Here is a 17,699-nt window from a genome sequence, read left to right on the forward strand (position 1 = left end):
AAAGACAGTGAAGCTAACTGTACAGTTATGGAGGTGGTCGATTTTATTGTGTATGGGTCGGAGTTTAAAAACGTCGCACGTGATTTGTAACTAACTTTTTCTGTGAAAAAAAAATAATAGATCGGTTTCATTTATTTGATGTGAAAAGTACTTCAGTTTAGCAGGACGTTGACCATTAATCTGATTTACGTAATTTTGATCATTTAGAAACAAACTAACCTATGTGAAATGATACTACACACACTTCACTTGAGAGACCTCATTGAAAGATTAAACATAAAAACAATAAAGCCGGCCGGAGTGGCCGTTCAGTTCTAGGCGCTTCAGTCCGGAACCCCGCGGCTGCTACGGCCGCAGGTTCGAATCCTGCCCCGGGCATGGATGTGTGTGATGTCCTTAGGTTAGTTAGGTTTAAGTAGTTGTAAGTGCTAGGGGAGTTTTTTGGCAGCCACTCTGGCGTACATGACTTCGGGCATGTTCACGGCGTGGAACGCGCCGGTGATGCCGCGGCTGCAGCAGAACACGTCGCACATCGTGCTCACGGCGGACGAGGCGTCGTGGATCAGCTCGGTGGGGCCGCTCGTGGCCGTGCTGCCCAACTTCTGCACCGGCCCGCTCGTGGGGGCCCTGGGCAGCCGGAAGCTCCTGCTGGCGTCCGCGGTGCCCTTCTTCGTGGCTTCACTCTGGCAGCGCTTCGCCACATCCTTCGGGGAGCTGCTCGCCACCATCGTCATCTCGGGCTTTGGCATCGGCATCGTCATCCCGGTGAGTACCTGGCGCAGCACGCTAGCTATCTGGCGCGTAGCGGTTTTCACGGGTCTGGTCCACAAGTGATACGCCATGTTCATATCCACTTCTTCAGTGTGCAACCAGATTCCCGCTACAGGCGTTGAGGTCTTGTCCTGGGGACCAAGACGGTTAATATAATTGCGTAGGCTTCCGCGGCCAGAGTCAGTCGACATAAAAGTTTTCTGGGTTTGGTACCGCGTCATAATGTAAAAACTACTGCTGCTGGAGAAAAACCAACGTTTCGGCCACGATTGCAACGGCCTTCTTCTGGGTCTAATGTGACCTCTGTTGTCCATTGGCTCTTGTGTTATATACCATGATTGGTGGTCACCGTCGAATGAGAAGTTGGCTGCTGTCTACCAACTGCTGGACGCCGGCCGCGCGCCGGCAGCTACTCGCCGGTCCGGCGGTGCTCGTGCCTCGTGTTCACAGTGCGATCTGTTGGGCTCTGATTGCTGCCAGCCAAGATGGGGCAAGCCTGAGTCCATCCTCCCTGGTCATGTTGTTAGGGTGTTTAAGTATTTTTTACATTATGACGCGGTACCACATCCAGAAAACTTTTATGTCGACCAAGACGGTTAAGTTTAGCATGGGAACTCATGTCCGTAAATGTACAATTTTCCCGCTTACTCAAAATACCACAACACACGTTCATACACTCCTGGAAATGGAAAAAAGAACACATTGACACCGGTGTGTCAGACCCACCATACTTGCTCCGGACACTGCGAGAGGGCTGTACAAGCAATGATCACACGCACGGCACAGCTGACACACCAGGAACCGCGGTGTTGGCCGTCGAATGGCGCTAGCTGCGCAGCATTTGTGCACCGCCGCCGTCAGTGTCAGCCAGTTTGCCGTGGCATACGGAGCTCCATCGCAGTCTTTTAACACTGGTAGCATGCCGCGACAGCGTGGACGTGAACCGTATGTGCAGTTGACAGACTTTGAGCGAGGGCGTATAGTGGGCATGCGGGAGGCCGGGTGGACGTACCGCCGAATTGCTCAACACGTGGGGCGTGAGGTCTCCACAGTACATCGATGTTGTCACTAGTGGTCGGCGGAAGGTGCACGTGCCCGTCGACCTGGGACCGGACCGCAGCGAAGCACGGATGCACGCCAAGACCGTAGGATCCTACGCAGTGCCGTAGGTGACCGCACCGCCACTTCCCAGCAAATTAGGGACACTGTTGCTCCTGGGGTATCGGCGAGGACCATTCGCAACCGTCTCCATGAAGCTGGGCTACGGTCCCGCACATCGTTAGGCCGTCTTCCGCTCACGCCCCAACATCGTGCAGCCCGCCTCCAGTGGTGTCGCGACAGGCGTGAATGGAGGGACGAATGGAGACGTGTCGTCTTCAGCGATGAGAGTCGCTTCTGCCTTGGTGCCAATGATGGTCGTATGCGTGTTTGGCGCCGTGCAGGTGAGCGCCACAATCAGGACTGCATACGACCGAGGCACACAGGGCCAACACCCGGCATCATGGTGTGGGGAGCGATCTCCTACACTGGCCGTACACCTCTGGTGATCGTCGAGGGGACACTGAATAGTGCACGGTACATCCAAACCGTCATCGAACCCATCGTTCTACCATTCCTAGACCGGCAAGGGAACTTGCTGTTCCAACAGGACAATGCACGTCCGCATGTATCCCGTGCCACCCAACGTGCTCTAGAAGGTGTAAGTCAACTACCCTGGCCAACAAGATCTCCGGATCTGTTCCCCATTGAGCATGTTTGGGACTGGATGAAGCATCGTCTCACGCGGTCTGCACGTCCAGCACGAACGCTGGTCCAACTGAGGCGCCAGGTGGAAATGGCATGGCAAGCCGTTCCACAGGACTACATCCAGCATCTCTACGATCGTCTCCATGGGAGAATAGCAGCCTGCATTGCTGCGAAAGGTGGATATACACTGTACTAGTGCCGACATTGTGCATGCTCTGTTGCCTGTGTCTATGTGCCTGTGGTTCTGTCAGTGTGATCATGTGATGTATCTGACCCCAGGAATGTGTCAATAAAGTTTCCCCTTCCTGGGACAATGAATTCACGGTGTTCTTATTTCAATTTCCAGGAGTGTATCTCTCACATTTAGGTGCCACTGATTAGCTTATTATGTGCGTCAGTCATCGATCCCTGATGTCTCAAGTCCACTACAAATTTTGTTCACATGTCATTCAGTTGAGTTTGTGTTCTGCCCCGAGAGGGTTTGTACCTGCTGTTTTGCTTGTGGTCTTTGTTCATGCTGTACTGCTGTACAGTAGTGATCACTCACTGCTGTACAAAATACAAGCCGTACGTACACTTCAGTTTTAGTGTAGTACTCTTAACCACGGTGAACTACACGTTTCTGGAACGCTCGGTAATGATGTTACTATACGGGGAAGCTCGGTGCCGTGGGAGGGCTGCTCGTCAGTTGCATGCGGCACGTTTTCTAGACGTCGCACTCCCTCCTTGCTATGACGAAAAAACGGCCCTCAGAAGTGAAATCATTCACAACCATGAGGGCCGACTGAGGCGTTTCACGGCGGCGCCACACATCCGAGTTTGAAGTGGCTGAATGTCATGCAGTGGAAGAGGACGCGACGACGAATACCAGAAACAAAGCAGATATATTAAATGTGGATCGACGAACTGTCTCGAGTGTTCTCCATGAGCAACAGCTGCACCCATACCACCCCCCGAATGCATGCAATGCAGCCACAGGATTTTGAGTCCACTTCTTACAGGTGGTTCCTGCACCGTTCTGTGGACGAGCCCGATTAACCTTAGCAGATCCTTTCACGAATGAAGCCAAGTTCAACATAGAAAGTGTTCGTTATCACAACAGTGATGTGCGGGCTGATGAACCCTGCATGCTGTGCACCCACAGGTATTTCAGGAGCGATATAGTCTGAAGATTTGGGCGGGGTTCGTGGATGAAAGTGTGATTGGGCCATACCTGCTTCTAGTATATCTCACGAATGCCACGTACTTGCGATTCCTTGACGGCGTATTAGATGGTCTCTTTGAAGATGTGCCAATGCACGAGCGACAAAATATGATGGCGCAACATCTCAATTTTCACGTGTGATATGAGGCCATCTGGCCCAACGATTTGAGCACGAGTGCATAGCTTGTGGTGATCCTATTGTTGGCCTACGCATTCTCGCGAACTGAGCCCTCTAGATTTGAAATCCTTTATTTAAGAGATCCCCGTGATATCCGAGGAAGTGCTACTGGCGCGGATTGTGGCTGTGGCGGATGCTGGAGGTTTAGAGTTTGGTGATCGTGTGCACCGGAACGTGGTACGGAAGTACCGTATCTGTGTTGGCGTCGGTGATCGTTACTTAGAGCCTGCTTGTAAATGGACCTACACGACAAGCAGCAATAGTCAGACAGCAGTGTGCGTTGAGCTATATAGCGCGTAGCAGAAAAACGGTACATTCACGGATAAGAGCGTATGCTAAACTTACCGGTACACGTCTTTGTCCCTACTACAAGACTTCATCTGTAAAGAGAATTTAGTTACTCCTACATTTTGTTTTTTTGTTCATGAAATTCAAGCCTCCATAAGATTCTCACGTCGACAAATGTTATGTGTTTATTTGTACTTACCTTCTGGTCGTTGATTTCTCCGAGACTGCTGTTGTGGTTGGCAGGACAGCCAACCGTGTTAGTAAAGGAGACCGAAATGCACGCGTTTTAGCTCACGCAGGCTGGCGTGAGGTCTGGAACATGACAAGGGAATTAGAATTGAGAAAAACGGACGTAGCTGGTGGAATACTTAACTTTAATCCATTAATGACGAACGTCGCTCTTTATGGTACATGATTCACAATATCAATAGTACAGATACTGGCGCCTTGCTAGGTCGTAGCAAATAACGTAGCTGAAGGCTATGCTAAGTACCGTCTCGGCAAATGAGAGCGTAATTTGTCAGTGAACCATCGCTAGCAAAGTCGGCTGTACAACTGGGGCGAGTGCTAGGAAGTCTCTCTAGACCTGCCGTGTGGCGGCGCTCGGTCTGCAATCACTGATAGTGGCGACACGCGGGGCCGACGTATACTAACGGACCGCGGCCGATTTAAAGGCTACCACCTAGAAAGTGTGGTGCAGCTCCATGGCTTCATATAGTGTATCAGGTCTGTATATTAACGTTCAGTGTTAGCACCATACTATTTAATCAAATCGAGTAATCGGAATCACACAGTTAGAAACATTCTCCAGGATTGTCCGCAGCTGCCATCTTCTTTTATTGTGGTGACATGTGACGTCATTCCTAAGACGGACAAGTCCTGTGGAAAAATGATAAATTGTGTTATGTATTAAATGAATACTTTCACAGTTTTCTATAATGCTGAAAGCCCGTTTTCAGTACGATTCAGTGGACCAAAGTAGTACTCGGAAATCATTAAAGATTATCTGTTATGTTTGACTGAACTGAGTCAACATGGCTGTAGAAAGACTAAAGACATGCAGGACGAAAATCTCTCAAAATACTAAAAATCAAAATCAAACAGAACGTGTTTCATGTGTACATCAAAAGACTGAATTTTGATCATATCGGTGGATTAAAAATTTGGATTTCTTCCCAGGGCAAAATATTCGTATGTCGTTAGTTATCAGTGCATTTGTATCGATGTTTTAACTATGTAATATTAACTGTCATAGTTTTGGTACCACATCATTATATATATAAAAAAGAAACTGTACTTGGGAACTAATGTTTCGGCCACATTTACAGTTGCCTTCTTCTGCCTTTGCACCAATAGATTTGAGTGGTCGTCTTCTGCGTGTACAGCAGACCAAGGCCACAACCGCGGCCGAAACGTTGTTCTTTTCAGTGCAGTTTTCTTACATTATGGCGATGTACCATATTCAGAAAACTTGGGGTCAAGTAATTCTGGTGGCGGAAGCCTACGCAGCTGTACAGGGTGAACAAAAAATCGAGCACTCGGACTTAGCAGCGTGATTTTTCACATACTAGCAATGTAAAAATGTCTGTGACAAAATTTCGTCCTGCGCATATTTCCGGCAGTAAATGGACGTTAAAGATTGGCAGTCTGGAAACACCGTAATCACATGTACCGTAGCAATACCTGTCAGCAAATGGCAGTGGTGCGGTGCAGTTGGTGCAGTTGATAGTGTTTTGTTTTAGCATGCAGGTGGAGGGTTCGATTCCAGTTCGAGGCGTATTTGCTTTTATATGCTAAATGAAGTCTGCATGGTACGGAATCTGGCGTCTTAATCGTCATATATCGGTTACAGTAGGTCTTCTATAAAACATTTACGCTTTATAACTACGAACACAGAAATGGAAGTACGGTCGTTTTCAATGGTCAGCTTTAAAAGAAGCCTTTTGCATATCGTGGACGCGAACTGTTTCACACCACTGCGTCTACTAGATTCCTAACCCGTTCTCTGTATATTCTCCCCAATGGTCACATCGATTAGTACCAACTATTAGTCTTGCCACTTTCAGGTCCATTATATTTCATTAGAGCCTTACACACTCGCAAGCATGTCGTACTTTCTTTTTGTGTAATTCTGAAACAGTGTGGCAGACGAATGGCGTACACAATCGACGAATATGTGGATATGCTTCTGGTCCTTGGTGCATCTGATAACCGAGCTCGTGAATGTGCTGCTAGATATCCTGGTCAACTTCATACAGATAAAAATGTGATTCTTCGCCTGCAGCTTCACCTTCGGGAGACAGGTTCTCTCCTTCCACCATCGCGTGGCAAAGGTCATCCACCGGACTCGCCGTACTCCAGCTACTGTGTGAGTCATTGCGGAGGTCATACACCAAGAACGCCAGCGAAGTACACGTAGCGTAGCAATGCAGCTGCGTGTCTCACAACGTACGGTCGTTCACGTCTGCACATGCATTGGCTGCACCCCTATCGCTATTCTTTAACACAACACCTACATCCTTCAGACTGCCGTCTGCGGATGCAGTTCTGTGAATGGTTCTAACGACAACAGGAAGCCAACGACGACTTTATAAACACAGGCATATGGTCGGATGAAGCAACGTTCACTCTTGAGGGCGTGTTCAATATGCACAGTGCCCCCATTGAAGTGACGCTAACCTGCTCGTCGCACGCGAGCGTGGATACCAAGTTCGCTATGGCATCAGTGCCTGGCCTGGAATGTTGGGAGACAGGAGTTTGGGTACCTACTTATTGACTGACCGGATGACTGCACGAAGATATCATGCATTCGTCTCAAACTATTTGCCTGACGCCCTGAAGATGTCCCACCTAATATTCCAACATGATGGGGCACCTCCACGCTTTGGAATTAATGTGCGACGGTGTTCAGACAGAACATATCCAGGAAACTGGCACTGACGAAGAGATCCATTTGTATGGCCTCGGTGTTCACCTGACCTAAATACACTGGATTTAATCCTGTGGGGACACTTGAAGGACCACGTGTGTTCTACTACGCAGACACATGTGGAAGAATTGATAACGCGTGTTTATGCTGCTCTTGTATTGGTGGATGCTGCCACGTCGAGAAGAGTCCAGAGCTGTACGATCCAGCGGCTCGCGCAATGTCTGGAAGTGCTGGTGGGTCGCTTTGAACTTCTGCTCTGATGACAACGTATTCGTTTCTATACGTCATGCGGTCGTTACTGTGGAAATTATTATTGTCACTGGTTGCTAATGTGTTACTTCTGGGTGGACGTACTGCATATAGTATAAATAACTAGCAGATGTTATTTAACTGTGAAATCATCTTTAGCATCTCGAAATAGATATTGTTTTTGTAGCGGTTCATTTGTTTCAACTGTCTATTTCCCACTTGTCTGACCACGTTTTTGTTATGTTCACCACTACAAAACACTTCTATGTAATGACGGAGACGTGTGGCTTACAAAGAGTGTATACAACAGTATTATATGGCAGAATGAAACTGACAAATAAAAACAAATTCGCCTCGACCCAAAATCGAACCCTCAACCTCCTGCATGCTAACCCAAAACGCTATCCAGTGCACCAATTGCACAGCGCAGCTCTTTCTTTCTGACAGAGATAGTTGTTGTACGTGGGATTACAGTGTTGCCAGATTGCCAGTCTTTAACGTCCATTTGGTGCCGGAAATACGCACAGGATGAAATTTTGTGAGATATATTTTTGTGTGGTGCTCGAACTTTTTCCACCCTGTGTAAGTACTATTAATTACAATCTGGTCGTTTAGATGCAACATATTACATATATCGAGGTATTTCTATCTTGTACTTGACTGTGATACTTCAGAACATTTTTATAAAAATCAATATTTAGTTAAAACAAAGTCTGAGGCTTAATATACGTTTGTATAAAACACTGTAAGACAAAAATAACGTCAAACCAGGAAGGGACTATCCGAATGGGACTGAAAGCAGTAGATGTGATTCACACTTACAGAAAAACAAATGATTACAACTTCAGAAAAACTGGATGATTTATTCAGGAGAAAGAGCAAGTCAGTAATGCGTTGGTCCATCTCTGGCCATTTGGAAGCAGTTATTCGACTTGGCAATGACTGATAGAGTTGTTTGATGTCATATTGGGAAATATAGCACCAAATTCTGTCCAATTGGCGAATTACATCATCAGAATCGCGAGATGGTTGGAAGGCCCTTCGCATAATGCTCCACACCTTCTCGACTGGGGAGAGATTCCACGACCACGCTGGCAAACGTAGGGTTTGGAAAACACGAAGACAACTAGTAGAAATCCTCACCGTATTCGGGCGGGCATTAGCTGAAACGTAAGCCCAGGATGGCTTGCCATGAAGAGCAACAAACGGGGCGTAGAATATCGTCGAGGTACCGCTGTGCTGTAAGGATACCACAAATGATAACCAAAGCTGTCCTGTTGTGAATCGAGATGGCACCCCAAACCATCAATCGTAGTTGTCGGGCTGCATGGCGCGGAACGTCAGGTTGGCATCCTACCGCTGTCCAGAGCGTTTCTTCACTGCTCACCGGGGCTCACTTCGAAGCGGGTCCCTTCACTGAAGACAATTCTGCTACTGGCAATGAGAATCCAGGTCGAAGAAATGAGTGGAGCAGGAATTCGGGAACTTATCCTTATCTTCCAAACCATAACTTCCAAAAGGTATGCCAGAAATATACTACATCCTTATTCAGAGAATCAACGCTAACGAAAATGTCTGCGGTTACTTCATGCAGGAAACTATGGGAGCAGGGTCCATCAGAGTGTCTGTAACTGTATTACTAGGTGGTTCTGAATATGTGATATAGAATTTTTAACAGTTGTACATAATAGGAACATTCCATAGCACACGGAAAAAGTTTCTTCATGAACTGTTTTTATTTACGTATCTTTTACTCGGAATGGTTCTGAAGCCCCGCACTGTCAAACGTTCATACAGTTACTCAGACGGGTTAGCATTTTGGAGCCACAATTTCGCTACTACTGACGTGTGACGTCATCAGTTGATGACGGAAAAGGGATACCGTCCAGAGAAGGTAAGCCTAATGTGACTAATTCAGTATTTTACACAGATTTAGAGATTACTTGACGACTTAACGTTGTGCATCGGAGTCGATACTATTTTGCATTTTACATAAAAGGAACTACGTTATCGGCTAAAGGCTTCAGCATTCTAACTATTGTTCTCTACTATTGGTTTCTTCGCCAGTAACACTGAATAATTGTGGTATTCAAAACTTGCTTTGAATACAGTTTTAGAGACACTTAATTAACCTACCCTGAGATAGGAGTCTGTGGAAAGCTACTGTCTTTCCATCTCTTTGTTAGTACAACAGCTGAGACATGGCAAATAGAATTATTCAACCACAGCTCACAATCTCACCAGGTTTACATTTCTTTCGGGTGTTTAATGTAAACGATACTTGTCCAGAAAATGTTTCCAGCTTGTTCAGCTGCTGCGAAGAGACAGTCACATGTTGATTCAATATAACTTGAAATTAAACCGTCTGAACTCAAGAAGGCAGTTCTGCTACGCAGTGAGTTATGCGATTCGCATCGCATGGTAGCAGAACTGGTATTCGAATCGCTTTATTACAACCGATACACGAGGTGCCTACGTGCTTAGACTACAGTCTCAGCTGCAGGGCGAATACATTTCAGCACCAGAAATCCAACTGGTCGGTACCGTGAGATATCAGTTTACCGTCATAGAAGGCACTAAACATGGCAGGAAGAATTTCTGAAAAACAGACAAACTGGAACATTTAAATATTATGATGCGTATGTAAGTCATCACTTGCGACGCTATGATGTTACAGCAGTGGTCGCTGTTGTACTTGGCGTGCGGATTTCGTGGCCGACGCAAACTAGCAGACCGTTATTTGCTTTGTACTGCTCAAACACAATCGACTCCCACATAAGCTATCAGGTATCTAGACACCGTTAGTAATACGGAACTGACCACTAGATGTTAAGAGAGGAAAATCTACCATTAGGAAATGGGGCAGGGAGTATTTTGTTGTATTCGTAAGTATAGGAGCAGTAAGAATGGAATAAGTCGCTCAGACGAGCTTAGTGACTTCGAACATGCTTTAGTCACTGGATGTCATCTGAGTAATAAATCCATCACCGACATTTGAACCCTTCTAAAGTTGCGTAAGTCAACTGTCGGTGATGTGATTGTGAAATGGGAGCATGGAGGAACTACCAAAGCTAAACGAAGGCTAAGCAGACCTCACTTACCGATGGACAGGCACAGTCGAGGATTGACAGGGTGGTCATTAAAAATTGCATGAAAAACAGAAAGTCGCCAGGGCCAGAATTAATTTTTATAGAACTGGTTAAAGCAGCACCGACAAAACTCTTTGAGATATTGGTAGTGATTTTTGACAACTTCCTTAGAGGTGACGAACCCCAAAAGTGTGGAAAAAGGCAACAATTACATCAATACTTAAGAAGGGCAACAAGAGACATTATGCAAACTATCGTTATATTAGTGTGATGTTACCATGGCGAGAGTCTATGGCCGTATCCTAAAAACAGAGGATAGAAGAAGAAATAACTGAATCTGAAGAACAAAATGGATTCAGATCTGGTCGCTCCTGTTCTGATGCAGTATTTACCCTCAAAAACCTAGTGGAAAAGGACAGCAAGGGGTGTGACGACACACCTCGTCTTAGTAGACCTCCAGAAAGCTTACGAAACAGTTCCACTGAACAAACTAGGGACAAGTCTAATTGATAATGGCGTGTCACCGAGCTATGTGGAAGCTGTCAGACTCCTCTACCAAGGTTTTACGGCAATGGTAAATGTGAGAAGTCAACTACATAAAGAGTTTGAGGTGACAAATGGACTACGCCAGGGATGCACATTCACTCCTACACTCTTTAAGATCTACCTAGAAGAGGCACTAAAGCCGGCCGCTGTGACCAAGCGGTTCTAGGCCCTTCAGTCCGGAACCGCGCTGCTGCTACGGTCACAGGTTCGAATCCTGCCTCGGACATAGATGTGTCTGATGTCCTTGGGTTATTTAGGTTTAAGGAGTTCTGTCTAGGGGACTGATGACTTCAGATGTTAAGTCCCATAGTGATTGGAACCATTTGAATCATTTTGGAGGGACTAAAATCCGGGAAAAGGAAATGAGAAGGAATGGGTAACCCCATTGACGATGAGATATTGTTCACTTTATTTTTTGCTGACGATCAAGTTTTAGTAGCTGGAGATGAGGAAGATGCAAATTACATGCTCCGCAAATTAAAAGAAGATATGAAAAATGGGGCCTTGTATAAACATATCTAAAACAATATCTGAAAGTGGGATAGAATGCTGTTAACGACTTACAACACGGTGCTGATACTGTTAAAGGGTGTCATAATTTTAAGTACCTGGGAGTGACACTGTCGTCCAATGGTAGAAGTATGAATGATATAAACAATAAAATTGGCCAGGGCAAGAGAGCCATAAAACAACTAAATGGTATTCTCTGGAACAAAAAGATTAACCACAGAACAAACCATACCATCTACCACATAATTACTGAAAGTATCACAAAATATGGTGCAGAGTTGTGGGAACTGACTCAGAAACAGAAGAATCGCCTGCTGGCTGTCGAGATGGATTTCTGGAGTCGGAGTTGTATATATTCCAGGCTTGATCGTATTATAAATGATAGGATCAGAGAGATTTTGAATGTCGAAAGCACAATCCTAGACTACACAGGAAGGAAGCACCTACTCTGGCATGGTCACTTACAGCGTATTCCAGGCACAATATGGCCAAAACGTGTGTGGCAATGGACCCCACACAAAGAAGAAAGTGCGGTAGACCTGCGAGATGCTGGAAAGACGACGTCAGTGAAGCACTGGGGGCGAGAGATCTTAATGAAGGAGACTAGAAAGACCGTGAACTATGACTGGGATGCGAGAGACGGTGGCAGCCGTAGAAACCTCGCCCATACATACGAATCAGCAGACTGACTTCTCTTGAGTTCAAAAGTGCTATTAGCGGTCCAGCTATGACGACGACTGTGCGTAGGGAGTTAAAAAACGAAGGGGCTCAATAGTCGAGCAGCTCCTACGGAGCTACTCATTTCTGTAATCAGCACTAAGTGAAGCTGTAGGTGGTGTAAAGAGCGACGTCACTGGACAGTGGATGACTAGAAACGAGTAATTTGGGATGATGAATCACGCTGCACTTCGTGGCAGTCCAAGAAATGTTGTGTGTGTGTGTGAATTTCTAAGGGACCAAACTGCTTATGTCATCGGTCCCTAGACTTACACTACTTAAACTAACTTTTGCTAAGAACAACACGCACACCCATGGGCGAGGGAGGCCTCGAACCTCATGCGGGAGGGGCCGCGCAGTCAGTGACATGGCGTGTGGCAGCCCATTGGAAGGGTTTGGATTTGGCGAATGCTTGGAGAACGTTACCTGTGAAAATGTGTGCTGTCAGAAATGAACTACGGAAGAAGTGGTTTTACTGTATTGTGGATGTATTTCGTCGTTGGGTTTGGTCAACGTACTGCGCTTAAGAAAACGTTAAATGCGGAATGTTAAGGGACGCTTTTGGTAGCATTGTGTACTGCATACAGTAGAGGAACAGTTCGGACACGATGGTTGATTGTATCAGCATGACAATGTATCTTGGCATAAAGCAGTCTCTGGAGGCAATGGTTTGTGGACCGTAAAATAGCTCAAATAGACAGACGTTCCAGAGTCTTGTTCTCAATCTAATGGAGCGTCTCTGTGACGAGTTAGAACGATTTCGGTCCAGACCCCAGCGTCCACCAACAGTGCCTTTTCTCGTTTCGGCTGTTGCAGAAGAATGGGCTGCCATTCCTCTAGAGATTCTCAGCTACCTCACTGAATGTGTCCAAAACATAGTTCAAGCCACCATAAAGGCGAAGGGTGGACGCACCTCGTATGAATGTCCACTAATGAAGTCCGTATATTTTTGATCACATAGTGTATACCAGGTGTGTCCAACCCGCGACCCGCTGGCCGCATGCGTCCCAAAGCAAGTATCAATGCCGCCTAAGAAGTGAGCGTCCGTCACATGATCCTTAAAAATTATAATACTCGTCTTCTTCGAATGTGGTGCAGGTAAGCTAAAAGAGTGGACACCACTGGTGTATATCGTCAACGCTGTACCTTACTATGCAGCGGATACATCCGCTATATTGCATATAGCTTGAGAAACGATATCAGCAGGTACTAATAACACGCCGTGGTCGCTGCAAGATTTTAAACCCTGAATAAACGAAGCTAGGTCAAGAGCACGTTTCTGGTTTTTAGAAAAGGCTACCGAAAAATCTACAAAATATTTTCTCAGTTAACTTTGTTGTAGAACTGTTCCTGTGTTAATCTACTACAAATAATTTACCTTACAATATCTAGGCAGCGAATTGTCAATTAAATGGGAAAAGCAACGGAAATGGACCTCTTTTCCATATTGTGAAATACTGTCCTGAAAGCCTGCATCTGCTAGCCACCTACAGGCCACGTGAGCGGTCTCGTCTGCTGTGCACAACGAATGCTTTTGACACTCATTTAGGGACTCATACCTCCTTCCACGTGACTCCTGTTTTTAATGTAATTTATAATTTCTGAGACTTGGAATAGAATTAATCTCTTCAAGTCACCTGTCGTGCTTGGATAGCTCATTTGGTAGAGCACTTGCCGCGAAAAGCAAAGGTCCCATGATTGTCCACCTCCAGCACGCAGTTTTAACGGGCCAGGGATTGTTAGATCATCGTACACTCCATTGTAGATTGAAAATTTATTCTGGAAACAAATCTCACGAGCTGTGGCTAGGTATGCAGGAAAAGTGCTGTGATGTTTGGAAGGCACAAGTACAGCTCTGAGTACGGGTCGTGAGTCGTGCTTGGTCACCTCGCTTGGTAAAGCACAGGTTACAGGTTTGAGTCCATCTCCGGTACACAGTTTTGATCTGCCAGAAAGTTTATTTGAAGTTGGCTTGGTGGGAGACCTTCTCTGTTTGAATTTAAGGAACAATTTCTTAAAATAAATACTACATATCAGCTCCTTGCTCCAGCACTGACGGCCCAGTCAGTACTGATTGGCTGCTGTGTCATCTATTGCCAATGGCACCATTCGTGTGTGGTGTGAAGAGGGATGTGATCGGCACATCTCTCTCCCAGCCAGTGTCAGGTTCCCAGAACTTGGTACAGCTGCTCCTCATTCAAGCAGCTCCTCAGTTGGCATCATCACGGTGAGTGGACCCAGTTCCAATCCGCTCACCGAGAAAATTTCTCAGTTGGTGTTGGGAACTGAATCCAGTCCTAAACGTGCCGGCAGACTCACGGATCACTCAGCTACTGAGGTGAACAATGCCGGCCGAAGTGGCCAAGCGGTTCTAGGCGGTTGCAGGTTCCAATCCTGCTTCGGGCATGGATGTGAGTGATGTCCTTAGGTCCTGCGACCATATCAGCAGCGCGGTTCCCAACTGAAGCGCCTAGAACCGATCGGTCACAGCGGCCGGCGCAAGACTGGGCACACATTTGGCTCCCACCACATGGTGCTCAATGGTTGTGCCTGACGCCAGCGTATGGATGGTCTGCCACCGGTAGAATTCCACTGGACCAAGTGCAAAGAGCTGCTCTGGCTCTTCCAATCGTTTGCTGCTTGTTCATGCATACCCCTACATTCCACTTTTCCTCCAGCATTGACTTCATTTTTGAACGTAACCGCAATAACTAACATTGAACTTGTGTCTATTTAGGTAAGCCGCTCCATCAGACACTACGGTTTTCCTGAAAGAATTTCCGACTTTTGAAATTTAGCATCCAGGAGGATAGATAGCACTTGACTCCAATATCACCAATCCAGGACCAGCTTCTCCTCGCGCAACCAGCAGAGTGAAGTTGTTCACTCTGCTGCAACTCTACCAGTATACAATACCAGTAGCTGTCAAGTGCCAGTGAGTCAAGTTTGGAGTGTTAGATCCACACAGGTGACAACGCTCTCCTCTGCTGGCTTTGCCCACAACTATCAGAAGCCAGATAAGTTATTTTAACCATACTGTATTACAAACAGATGAAACGGAAAACTTTAAAACTCTGTGTGCTGCTTGTTGGCAGGTGAGCCCGCAGTATCTGGTGGAGATTGCAGAGGATCGCATACGTGGACTCATGGTCTCCAGTTGTATGGTCATGATGGGTATCGGCGGCATCCTGATGAGCAGCGTGGCACCCTACGTGGACTTTTTCACGCTGTGCGAGATCATGCTGGCATTCCCAGTGCTGTTCGTGGTGACCTTCTGGTGGATGCCCGAGAGCCCGTACTACCTGGTGTTGAAAGGCCGCACGGAGGAGGCGACGGAGGCGCTGATGCGGCTGCGCGGGAAGGACAATGCTAAAGAGGTGGAGGGCGAGCTGCAGCAGATCCTGCGCTCTGCAGAGCAGCGCGACCAAAAGGGCGGCGGCGGCATCGCAGAGGCGTTCCAGGAGCTGCGGAAAAGCTCTGCGGCGAGGAGGGCGCTGCTGGTGAGTAGCGCTCTGTACTGCTCCGTCTTTCCGCACCAGTTTGGTTACACAGTTAACTCACACAAATTTAAACGTACTTGATTCACGCGATTAGTAAAGAGAACAAAAGAAATGATGCAAGCAACTAAATTGAAATCATCTCATACAGGGTGTCCCAGAAATGTTGCAACAAACTTCGAGGAGTTGAAGAGAAACAAATCGAGCAAAGGAACCCACGTCCAGAAACGCCATCCAATGACACTTCAGAGTGTCGAAGTTATAGGCGCCGGTACCTTGCCACTAGGTTATCCCCTCGTCAGCAGACGTGACATGGTGCATTGGCGGACCATAGGTGGAATGTATCGCAGTAATGGTTATTAATCGGCTGTCGTGACTAATTGCCATGACAGACAATGGAGAAGATGGAGATAGCTGCTGTGTAGAAACGCCTTGTCTCCTATGACTGCTGTGGTACCATTGCACCATCGATACGACACAGCGGGCCGTCGTCACTGGAGACTCCAAAGTTGGCAGCACGGTTGCAGTGGGCTTCCACCAGTGGTGGTTACTGCAACGGGCGCCGGCCAACCCCGAGTGACGCCAGGGCCACGCCCCCCATTCATCCAGGGCGTAAGACTCAACCGCATGTAGAGGCACCCTCTGAAGCGACATTTACTCCCTAGTTAATATTCAGGGCCCATCCAGCGTAGTCCACGACTACACCAGGGGAGCCACTTAGCAGTACAGTGACATACATCGCCATTAAGTGTTTACCTCACCTCAGAGATGTCAGCTTACAGCTAGAACAGCTTTGTGGAACTTTGACTTCAGTCAGGCGCAACTGAACTGTTGCACAGAAACTTACAATTGTGCATGTCCACGCCATCAGTATGCAAAGGACTTCATTCTATAGTCTGAGTATTCACAATATAGTTATTTTAAGCTGATGTACAGTATGTTTATTCATTCCATGTTTGATTTATGCTTCAGCTCCCATGCACATTCCTGAACAGAACTGTATTTTCTACACCCTTCGACCAATCGGACACATATCGTTTGGCGCCGACACTAGGTGTCATAACAACTGAGATGCTATCTTGGTGCAGGGAGGGCTATTTTGGACATGGATTTCCATCTGTACCTTATTTTTCTCCTGGAACTCTCTAAAATATCCAGTGACCATACAGGAGAAAAATAAACTGCAGATGGAAACCCTTGTCTTAAACTGTCATCCACCAAGGCAACAGAGAATAGCGGATGTGGTCTGTCTATGAAACAGCTAGCTCCATCTTCTCCACTAGCAATTGTGGCCATCAGTCGTGATCACTGAATAACAAACAGCCTTGCGAGATGTTTCGCCTGAAGTCCGTCAGTGGACAAAGCCATGTCTGCTGCTGAAGGGGTAGCCTAGTGATAGGCGCTGGCGCCTATAATTTCGACGCTCTGTGGCGTCGTTGGATGACGTTTCCGAAGACTGGTTCCCAAGTTCGGTTTGTTCCTCAAGACATACTCTACGGCCCTTCGAAGTCTGTCGCGACATTTCTGGGACACACGGTGTAAATAGCAATCAAATGAGAGATGCAGAAGTCCGCAGCTCGTGGTCGTGCGGTAGCGTTCTCGCTTCCCGCGCTCGGGTTCCCGGGTTCGATTCCCAGCGGGAGCAGGGATTTTTTTTTTTGCCTCGTGATGACTGGGTGTTGTGTGATGTCCTTAGGTTAGTTGGGTTTAAGTAGTTCTAAGTTCTAGGGGACTGATGACCATAGATGTTAAGTGCCATAATGCTTAGAGCCATTTGAACCATTTTGAACAGATGGAAAAAAGTAAGTAAATTGTTTATTATTTCAAAAGTTATGGTAGTAACTGTTAAATATATCGATCCCCCTGTGGCACAAGACGGTCAGTTCCTTCATGGAAAAATGTCTGCGGTCGTCTGCAGAACCATGATTATACTAGATCTGCACCCCTTCCTCCGAAGCAATTCGACAGCCACGAA

The 17,699-nt window shown here is 46.8% G+C and overlaps 1 protein-coding gene across 1 annotated transcript in view; it reads left to right on the plus strand.

Annotated features, from left to right (window-relative positions):
- LOC126267192 (facilitated trehalose transporter Tret1-2 homolog) overlaps positions 1 to 17,699 on the plus strand; it is an 82,970-nt gene that overhangs the window by 17,632 nt on the left and 47,639 nt on the right. Inside the window, exons 2-3 of the mRNA XM_049972160.1 lie at positions 449 to 765; positions 15,323 to 15,727. Of these exons, the coding sequence (XP_049828117.1) occupies positions 449 to 765; positions 15,323 to 15,727 (722 nt within the window). The remainder of the gene's footprint in view (positions 1 to 448; positions 766 to 15,322; positions 15,728 to 17,699) is intronic.

This window comes from Schistocerca gregaria, chromosome 4 (genome assembly GCF_023897955.1).
Source record: "Schistocerca gregaria isolate iqSchGreg1 chromosome 4, iqSchGreg1.2, whole genome shotgun sequence".
Classification (NCBI taxonomy): domain Eukaryota; kingdom Metazoa; phylum Arthropoda; class Insecta; order Orthoptera; family Acrididae; genus Schistocerca; species Schistocerca gregaria.